This window comes from Notothenia coriiceps, unplaced genomic scaffold (assembly GCF_000735185.1).
Source record: "Notothenia coriiceps isolate Sejong01 unplaced genomic scaffold, NC01 NC01_scaffold00026098, whole genome shotgun sequence".
NCBI lineage: Eukaryota > Metazoa > Chordata > Actinopteri > Perciformes > Nototheniidae > Notothenia > Notothenia coriiceps.
This window is the reverse complement of record NW_011358799.1, coordinates 523562-534366: the sequence shown is the minus strand read 5'-3', so window position 1 is coordinate 534366 and position 10805 is coordinate 523562. Positions and strand designations below refer to the sequence as shown.

Genomic DNA, 10805 nt, shown 5'->3' with positions numbered 1-10805 from the left:
GATTACTTTGCCAGTGGTAGTAGTACTGGAGGATATTATGTAAGTAAAAGAAGTGGGTACACTGTGTCACGAAAAAAAAAACACGTATGGACTGAAAGATTAATTTTTCAACCTTTTGTGATGGGAATATATGATTCTATTTACAATAAATCGTCCCTAAACCCTATCGAAACTGTACGTGTTGATATTTTGGGATACGTTAGTCTTGTGGTTTTTACTGTGTTGAACTCGGATGTCAACGTCTTTAAATACGTGCGGGATCGTTAATTGGAGGCTGAGTTACAACCACAGTCGACACTGTGACCTTAAGACACCAGACGTCTTAACTTGTACTTACCGATAATAATTCAGGCTTTACTGCGAACTTCCAGGACAGACAAGAGAAGAACAGACGTGACTGACACGGAACGGACGGACAAAGATATATGTGCATCGGGCAGGAACGACGATACCACTGAGCACAGTAACACCCTAGACCTACACTCAACCATATAGGTACATTTTCAGTTAGGGTTGTAAGCAATTAGAATGACGACGGAGGTGACTATAACGAGTAACATGCCCGTATACGAACCTTAAACAGACAGGGACAGCGAAGGACATAAGAGAACGGTCCACACATTTTTTGTCGAGATGAATAGACTAAGACGACACTAGACTAAACTAACGATAACAGTGAGAAAAAAGGAAGCGTAGCGGTTATGGCGGGTGAAAATCCTTTTATGTTTTGTTACTTGTTTCCGATAAAGAGAAGTAATTACTGGGAATAAACGTGCAAGGGATTTTCATGTTGAGGACATCACCGAAGCGAGTTTATTAACGAGAGAGGATAGTAGAAGTGAAACGAATTACAAGCAGGTACTAAAAAACAAGATACATAGTTTGAAGGTTGAAAATGATAAAACACGTGCCGTTGTCATATTTATACACTACAGGAATACGAACGAAAACGTGTTGATAGTGGACTTTTGCTATGATAATTACAAATGACAGGCCTTCAGAAGAAGACGAGTCTTCATGTATGTACAAGAGAATATCGAATTACAACTCGCGGGAAAAATGGTAATAATCGAACGTTCTAGGAAAGCAGATGCGGATTACCTATATGAAGGAAAGTAGTTCATTTTAGACGAGCGATAGATATAGATAGAAATATAAGGAGAGAAGCTAAGGGATATTTAGTTGATAGATATAACACCACTACACGATGCTAAGGTTGTCCATAGTAGGATCTAGAAAAAAGCTTATGGTCAGATAGTTTGAGATAAGTAAACAGTTGTGTTAAATTGTGGCATTCTTCGTATAATGTGGTAGTGGTATACTCACTTGGTATATGTCTATCGTGTTACTTTTATGTTGATCTCAAAGTAATAAGATCAGTAACTTATAAAGTTTTGCACTGTTGTGGACATAAATTTGTAACTTCAGACTGTTGGTATTGCCAGATAGAATATCTTCGCTAATACAAGAGAGTAAACGTACGATACAACAAATGCATATGTAAAATATGACTACACCAATTAGATTGTAGTATTGTAATAATAATACATTTATTGTGGGATATCGATTCCGATTTCGGTTCTGAAATGTATCGGTTCCGGTTCTGCTTATCGATTCCCCGTTTCGATTCCAAAATTGTAAAAGAAAGAGGTCAAAAGTTTAGATAACAAAAATACCTTTATTCTTTTAAGCTTTAACTGCCATTTTTACAAATAATAAATAACACATGCAATACAAATGTATTGCACAATAGCTGTGCTTTATTTTAACTGAGCTATGCCTGTGGAAAGCTATTAACAGGCATTACACTGTGCCTTGTCTTTTTCTTTTTTAGTGTAGTGGAGCCTCACTTTAGAGCGTTTATCGCGATCCATCTTTGGTGTTATGAAGTGACTGAGCTCGTGAACTGTCTACGGGAGGGCGGGGGGAGCCTCGCTGCGGGGCAACTGTGGACCTCTGTCGCCTGTCAGCGCAACTTACATGATGCCAGTTAAAAAAATTAAGGGCGGTGCCGGCCGTCAGCTTACCGAGCCGGCCGTCAGCGGGCCGTTCTGTGATTCTCCAGGTCCGCCCTGTATTCCACCGGGTCACTACGGCGCAGATGGACCCGCTGGAATACAGGGTCCACCGCGTTTAGGAACCGTTAAGCAGAACCAAAATTGTGTATTATGTATGGGTACCCGGTACCCAGCATTTTCTTATCGGTTCTCATCTGGAACCGAGTTTCGGTTCCCAACCCTAGTGGTAAAACAGTAAGACACATGTTATTGGAATAGATAAGAAAGGGATGATGAGCATCTTAAACAATCTGCCTTGTAAACAGTTTCCCAGTGCTGTGCCTGTGTGCACTCTGCCCTTACGAGTGGTGACTTAGTGTTTGGACCACTTTAGTTGGTGCATCAGTTCTCCCATCCTTTGTGCTCCCTCAAACGCCTGACAGTTATATCTGCTCAGGCAGAGGGAGTGAGAATATGAGAGCTGAGAAAGAGAGAAGGCGTGTGTGTGTGTGATTCCGTGTGTGATTCCGTGTGTTGGTGCATGTGTCTGCCTGTGTGTATGTGGAGGGTGGATCGGTGCAGTCACAGCAGTGAGTCAGCCTTAGTCACGGGGTGGAGAAGGTGATGGAAAGGGAGGGTTGGTGAGAGGAGAGGTGAGAGTATTTGAGGGAAGAGATAGGGCGAGGTAAGATAGATGAACAGTGTGTGAGGAAGAGAATGACAAAGAAAGGAAAGGGAGGGGGCTGGTGGAGGAGGACTGAGAGAAAGAAGTCAGACACTGACTTCTCTCTTTGTTCTGTCGCCTGAAAACGCTCGCAGCTGGTTCAGACCAGAGTGTAACACAGCTTTGTGTCCCTGTCTCACAGCAGCTCTGCCAAGTCTCTGTGGCGTCAGATGCCACAAACAATGCAACACTATACTGGGCTGATTGTGTTTCACCACTTGTATTTCTCCGGGCATGAAACATAACACTGTCCACAATGCCTGGCTGTTGGGGGTGCATCTGTCAGGCCACTGCAGAATTTGCAGTCATCATTAGAGGCTGATTTTTAAAATGCTGTAACACAATATTCTGCCAGGATCCATTTCCATACGCTGGGACGAGAGCAGCCACTGTGTTGTTGTAATTGTACCTTATATACCCATGTGATAATACTTCTGTAATAAAGTCCTGCAAACAGACAGAAGATAAGAGAAATTTAAACAAATAAATATGTGTCTCTTGTTTGTTTCCCAGCACCTCCAGATGACTGTTCAGGCCCTTCAGGACGAGATGAGGATCCAGAGGGACCTGAACCAGCTGCTCCAGCAGGACCCCTCCATCCAAGGCCGGGACCTGGCTCTGTCATCCGAACCCACGGAGGAGAACTACCGGCGGCTACAGGCAGAATACGAGAGGCAGGCCAAAGAGCTCTTCCTCCTTAGAAAGACCCTGGAGGAAATGGAGCTGAGGATTGACACACAGAAGCAAACCCTGGGGGCCAGAGACGAGTCCATCAAGAAACTTCTGGAGATGCTGCAGAGCAAAGGTCAGTTTGAGTTGGGGGAAAAGTTTAAAACGAATTGAGCCTTGATAAAGTATCAAAGTATGAATACTTTGGCTTGATTTGGAAGCCAGTTCAGAGTCCTTTTTCAGTATTTGATTTAAGTCAACAGGAATACTAGCAACTCTTAAAACTACTAAGTCAATGGGATTTTCCAAGAGCCTTTTGGGTCTCATAAGGTTTTGGTCTGAGGCTATCACTTAAAGCCACGATGGTTGGTACTTGTTTCTCCTCAGTTCCAGCCAAGCGCTCTCGCCTGCTGGCCAAGTATGGGTTTCTGCTCCATAACTAACCACAGTGCATGGTTTCAACTCAAGCATGCTTCTGAGGCTAAAAATATCTGAGGGCTGAATGCAAAGATCTGTGCATGGATGAATCCCCAAATATTCTAATGTGATGGTTCTTGGTGGCACAAAGTATCAAGAGATATCCCTTTTGAAAAGCTAGGTGCAAAACCAAGAGGACATCCAAAGAAAGCCCCAGAGAATTTCCTATTTATTGTAAATGTTTTTTTATTTTATTTTAATGTTGGCTGTGGAGTTGTGAATGCTAAAAGATGAGGTACAGTTTGAAAAGTGAAAGGAAACTTCAGCTGCTGTGTAAGCCTCTGAAGGTTTACATCGTGGCCTATGGTGTTCATTCTTGCTGTTAAAAACACTTTGTGCAATGTTTGTCATGTACTTCATCATTGTAACCAAGGTGTTATGTAATTGGTCACAGGGCCCTCTGCAAAGGCATCCGAGGAGGACCAGGAGCGGACCAGGAGACTGGCGGATGCAGAGATGCACAGGCATCACCTTGAGAGTTTACTGGACCAGAGAGACAGAGAGATTAATGCACTAAGAGAGGTAATGTCCATCCAACCATGGCAGATAAAACACTGCATCTAATTAGTCTACATATGATGTTTTTATCAAATGTTATACTCTGAAATAAAACTGCACATAGATGGTTTGTACCCACATGTAACAACTTCCTCTTTTTTCTGACCAAAAGGAGCTGCACCGTCGATACGAGGGAACCCCCGAGTCCACCAAAACAAAGGCTCTACAGACTGTCATCGACATGAAGGTGAGGGATTAAATGATTAACTGTGTATGAGTATTTCTTTGTCAGATTTGGCTAAAAAATATTCATTCTATTTGTGAACCTCTCGTCATCAACCCCAGGATGCAAAAATTAATTCAATGGAGCGGGGCCTCAGGGACATGGAGGAGGAGTTGCTGATGCTAAAATCCAATGGACTTCTGAGCTGTGAGGAGCGCCAGGAGGAGATGAAGCAGATGGAGGTTTACCGTAGCCACACGAAATTCATGAAGAACAAGGTATGACCCAACACGAGCTGGAGTTTAGTCTGACTGTTGTAATAAGCCTTTCATTTAGATGGAGATTTTTTCTTTGCATTTTTCCAGCCTTGAATTTACCCAAAACTGCTTTGCCATTGGTCATTTATTTCCCTCCCTTTTTCTTTCTCCCATGGCTTCATCTTTTTTAGATGGAGCAGGTGAAACAGGACCTCTCAAGGAAGGACACAGAGATGCTTGGTTTGCAGACCAAGCTGGAGACCCTCGCCAACCAGTTCTCAGACAGCAAGCAGCACATTGAAGTCCTCAAGGAGTCCCTCACTGCCAAAGAGCAGCGGGCTGCCATCCTACAGACTGAGGTACACCAGATCCTTACCAATACACTCTTGCCAAGCGGAATAGTTGTAAAGCAAGACCACTTTAAGAGTGCATATGTTGTCCGGGGTGAAAAAATACATGTTCCTTTTACTTATGACTGATAAAATCATAAACAAAAGTTCAGAAGATTCAATGTGTTTTTTAGCTTCTTAATAATAATAATAATAATAATACATTTAATTTATAAAGTGCTTCTCATCTGCCAAGACAAATCTAGAAGCGCTTCACAGCAAAGGACACTGATACAATTTGAAAGATTAAAATAATAAATAAAATAAAAGTCGGAGATAGCGATAAAAATGGCAATACTCCAGATGTACCATGCTAAAAGTTTATTGGAAGGCCTGCCGAAAGAAGAGGGTCTTAAGGCCGGTTTTGAAGACCTCGGTGGAAGGGGCGGATCTCAGCTGATCTGACTACTTGTCACGATTATGGTCAGTGTTTGTAAGCTGTCTGCCTCTGCTTGACTAGGTGGATGCCTTGCGCCTGCGCTTGGAAGAGAAGGAGGCAACTCTTAATAAGAAGAGCAAGCAGATACAGGAAATGTCAGAAGAGAAGGGCACTCTCAACGGGGAGATCCACGACCTGAAGGACATGCTGGAGGTTAAAGAGCGCAAAGTGAATGTGCTTCAGAAGAAGGTGAGGCCTTGTGTTGTCTGAAACCACCACATGCCGTTATCATGCTTCAATGTATGTCCTGTGGCTAATGTTTAATGGGATGGTTGCTTGTTGTGTTTGCTCTGCAGATTGAAAACCTGCAGGAGCAGCTGAGGGACAAGGAGAAGCAGATGAGCAGTCTGAGGGAGAGAGTCAAGTCTTTGCAGGCAGACACCTCCAACACTGACACCGCTCTCACCACCCTGGAGGAGTCTCTTGCAGAAAAGGTGACTTTTGAAATTGTAGGAATGGTAATTATTTCATGACATGTCAATTTGTACAGGGTGTCCGCGGGGTCTTAAAAAGTATTAAAAGTTGATAAATCAATTTAGCGAAAATGAAGGCTATTAAAAAGTATTAATTAATTAACAATCCATACTGTATATAGTAAATGTGAGTAAAGTGTGTCGCCAATGTAACCGGTTAAAACTCCAAGTGGCGATGAGGTCTTAAAATGTATGAAAAGGATCTTAAAAAAGGTATTACATTTGACTTCAGGATTCCTGCATATACCCTGTTGTAGCAATGTGTGTGTTGATTATATTTGCAAATGTTGAATGAGCTTTTTTTTCTTCCTCTACCTCATCATAGGAGCGCATCATTGAGCGCCTAAAAGATCAGCGAGACAGAGACGACCGGGAAAAGACGGAGGAGATCGACTCTAACAAGAAGGAGCTGAAAGAGTTGAGGGAGAAGCTGAGCTTACTGCAGGGAGACCTGTCAGACAGAGAGGTGAGGAGAACATCCAGATAAGCTCACACACACAGGCAAACTCTTGTTTACTGTGATTCTATAAATACACTGAAACATAACAACGTTCTTTTCCATTAGTCTTACTTGCGATGAGTCAGGGATTCCTGTATTATATCTATAACTATCTAATGTATTCGCAATCTCCTGTGCGTTCAATAAGCTGGAACAGGTTCATTTATACTTCTGTGTCCGTGCAGACGTCTCTGTTGGACCTGAAGGAGCATGCATCATCTCTGGCCTCCTCTGGGCTAAAGAAAGACTCCAAACTCAAGAGTATGGAAATTGCCTTTGAGCATAAGAGGGAGGAGTTGCTCAAAGTGGAGAATCATCTCAAGAGAGTGAGTTTACATACATACATGGTCTGTTATCTAACATTTACCTGTGGTCGCTGTAGTGAATACAACTGCTTTCTAACTGGCTTCCCGTCTTTTGTCAGGCTCAAAACGCAACGCTGGAGGCTAAGGCCAACACTGAGCTGGCTGAGCGCATTGAGAACCTCAAACAGGAAGTGGCTCGCCACAAAGAGGATTCTGGGAAGGCCCAAGCTGAGGTGGACCGCCTGCTGGACATCCTTCGGGAAATGGAGAATGAGAAGAACGACAAGGACAAAAAGATAAATGAGCTGGAGGGGTAGGTGGAAACCGGCATCCTTAAAAAAAGGGCGACTGGAAATCCTTAGCTGCACAGTATTTAATAAATGTGTGTGTTTTAATGTACATACGGTTTTTGATTGTTTGCCCTGGAGTCAATACTTTTCTCTTTTAAGTGCTAATGTGTGTTAGGCATCCATGCGGTGCTTTTTGCTGTGGGCTCTCATCCCTGATTGGACTTGTGCCCACTGTTCCTCATGACTGATGCAAACAGTTTGTCAATGACATGATGTCACTCTTGAGATTATTGCCTCCAGCACATCAAATCAAAAATCATTGGCCATGTTCCATTTTTGCATCTTGCTGATATGATGAATGTTATTATCAGACCTGATCTAAAACTAGTAGGTACAGCTATAGTAGTTGGCATACAAAAGTCCTCCTTCTGCAATTGTTGTCTTGTTCTTGTGACACTGGACCCCTCACAGAATGCTAGAGCTGATGTGTAGTAGGGTCCCCATCCTTCTTTATCTTTTCCTTATTGACTCCTCTTCCTGGTCTGTTTTTCTCTTTTAATGCTTTCTTGTCTTTAAACTGGAAATCTCTCACTCCACCAGTGTCGCCTCCAGGTTAGTATTTGCTCTTTTCTCTCTTCCCTGACCCTGGCATCCTTTTTTATTTTGGTTTCTTTCCACGTTTTCCTCCCCTGTTTCTCTCCACCTCATGTGATGCTTCAAGCGACAGCCTTGTCTTGAGATATCAAGCTTTAGTTTTTTTCCTTCTTTCTGTTCAGGCTCTCATCCACCATTTTATTGTTCTGTCTTTCAACCTTTTTGACTTTTTGCAAGGCTGTCTCAAATCTAGCCACAACAAGTCTGTAAAGCTATACACGTGACCATGCACATGATTTTCGTGCGTTTTTAAAAAGGGTAGCTTTTCATTGCATCACGTCTTCACATATGATTTATAAATGCCTTTTTATATGCTTCCTGAAATTGCGTTAACTAACAATCATTACTGATTTATAAAGGCTACATGGATGATCATTAATGTGGCAATGTATAAGAGTCAGCAAAATATAAATTAAGCCGTCTTTACTTAGTTTAGAAATTGTTATAAGTAAAAGAAAAAGCTTTCCTTTTATTTACTTGGTACACATATTTGACATGTAGGGATGCTCCTATCCATCATTTTCAGTCTCAATACCTGCCCCTTCGATATTCGCCAATATTAATTACAGATTTTCTGCCAGTGTAAATACATGGATAAACATGTAATGTATTGTATTTAAGTAATAAATAATGCACAGGCATCTAGGTAGCAACATTTAACAGGAATATTTAAAGTACAAAGATTATCAAGGCAGCAACAAATTGATCAAAACATAAACAAAAATGAATACTACAGTGCAAAACAATTGACATAGTTAAATAGATTGGCCCCTCTGTCCCCAGATATCTGTACTAAGTATAACTCATTTGCACTTCAATTCACCATCTTTATTCAGTTAGAATCATAAATTACATGTATTCCATTTACTTGTACATAACATGTAACCTCTCGCATGTATCCCGTGTTGTCCCTGTAGGCAGATGAAGGACCAGACGAAGAAGGTGGCGTCTCTGAAGCACAAGGAGCAGGAGGAGAAGAGCAGGAACGCTCGGCTGGTGGATGAGGCCAGGAAGAGGGAGGACAACATGTCCGAGAGCTCCCAGCAGGTGAAGGTGAGGCACCTGTGCGGTGCGCTTGTATGAACTTTGCATTAGAACAATCAGGGTCCTTTGCCGGTCCTGAATGTTTTTCAAGCCTGAAATTAGCTTAAATAGGATTTCTATTTTGACCCGCAATGGGATAGTGCAAATGTAGCCAGATGTGGTTTGAGAAAACTGTGTTAAATATGTGGTTGAAGCCTAAGGGAAGTCCTTGAGAAGCCCAATGCTTTGTTTTGAAGACATTAAAATTGGGATGGAATAAAAGCTTTAAAATTGTACAAGAAATGTCAAAAGAATTGAGCTGCAATGAAATGACACTTTGGTCTAATCCAGATTACTATTGTAGTGTTCAAACATGTCAAAATGCTTGTACTTAAAGTCATTTGAAGACTTGTTTTCATTCACACACATTTTCTTTCATACATCTGCCAGTATGCATACATATGGGTTATACATTTTTATATTTTTCTTAAAAAGTCAATATAAATTGGGCTGTTGTTAGGCTTGCACTGAGTTCAGACACCAACAAACCGTAATCTGATCTCTCCCTACTCGTGTTGTGTAGGACACTCTGCGTCAGAAGTCGGATCGCATCGAGGAGCTGGAGGAGGCGCTGAGAGAGAGTGTTCAGATCACCGCAGAGCGAGAGATGGTGCTGGCTCAGGAGGAGTCTGCCAGGTCGGTCCAGGAGAGACAGGTACACAACTCGCCCTGAACACACACAACACCAAGCAATTTTAATCAATCCAAAGAAACACACATTCATAAAGCATAAACAAATGTATATTCAGATAAAAGAATCACCTTCATATACTGAGGTTCTTTCTCCTCATCCCTTTTGCTGCCATTGTGGTGTTTCTGGTCCTCTCTCCACCTCCTTCCTCTCTTCTGGCCTCCGTCTCTTTCTCAGTTCTTTTATCTTTGCTTGTGGTTTTCTCGTTTTCTCTCTGCTACACACCGCCTCTCAGAAGCACTTACTCAATCCAATGCATGAGTCCAACCTCGCCCACATTAAGTTGTCTAAGGTATGAGCCCAGTATGTGTGACCTCCCATCAGTGAGCAACAACACTTCCAGGGGTGGACACAATAACAGCAACACCTCTACAATTCTCTGACCCTGCAATACATGTCTGTGGAGTTTGACCATTTTTGAAGGAATTTGACTTTTTGTCGTTGGATTGGTGTTGCTGTTTCCAGCCCATGTAATTTTAAATGTTGTTTTGTTTACCTGCTGTTGCTTATTAAACCTAGCAATGCTGAATAATTAATTGGCATTGGCAATAAAATCAGGAAGCTAATAGACTTGATCATTTGGGGATACACCTTTTCAATCAGTCAATTGTAATTAAAATATTACTGATATGAAACAAGGGTGCTTTTGGGCCCTTTTTTAAATGAACAACAGGTAAATGAAATGCCATGCTGTAGTTTAATGATATAAGTGTTAAAGTTGTAAGTCCCTTCTCTTAAGCCCACATGAATTCTGCTGCCTCTTATTAAAGCACTTCATACTGGAAAGTCACCCAAAGAGCATTGTTTTTTTTAATAAAGAACCCTGTGCTTTCAGTGATTTATGTAGGGAATCCGATTACATTTATTCATGATTTAATTGTTGTCGTTTGTGTTTCCAGATGGAAGAGCTGCTGGGGGCCATGGAGAAAGTGAAGCAGGAGCTGGAGTCCATGAGGGCCAAATTGTCCTCCACGCAGCAGTCTCTGTGTGAGAAAGAGACCCACCTCTCAACCCTGCGTGCTGAGCGCAGGAAACACCTGGAGGAGGTGCTGGAGATGAAGTAAGACACACGCACGCACGCACGCACGCGCACACACACACACACATATATACAGATGTAGCTCTCCAGTATATATA

The 10805-nt window shown here is 42.1% G+C and overlaps 1 protein-coding gene and 1 long non-coding RNA gene across 2 annotated transcripts in view; one reads left to right on the top strand and one right to left on the bottom strand.

The window, feature by feature from the left end:
- LOC104956535 (uncharacterized) overlaps window positions 1–10805 on the bottom strand; it is a 43062-nt gene that overhangs the window by 8145 nt on the left and 24112 nt on the right. The gene's annotated exons all lie outside the window — the stretch shown is intronic.
- Window positions 1–10805, top strand: part of LOC104956532 (ELKS/Rab6-interacting/CAST family member 1) — a 92725-nt gene that overhangs the window by 67455 nt on the left and 14465 nt on the right. The window contains 13 exon segments of the mRNA XM_010784028.1: window positions 3235–3526; window positions 4262–4389; window positions 4538–4612; window positions 4711–4866; window positions 5037–5204; window positions 5695–5862; window positions 5970–6107; window positions 6472–6612; window positions 6831–6971; window positions 7070–7263; window positions 8812–8947; window positions 9501–9632; window positions 10568–10728. Of these exon segments, the coding sequence (XP_010782330.1) occupies window positions 3235–3526; window positions 4262–4389; window positions 4538–4612; window positions 4711–4866; window positions 5037–5204; window positions 5695–5862; window positions 5970–6107; window positions 6472–6612; window positions 6831–6971; window positions 7070–7263; window positions 8812–8947; window positions 9501–9632; window positions 10568–10728 (2030 nt within the window).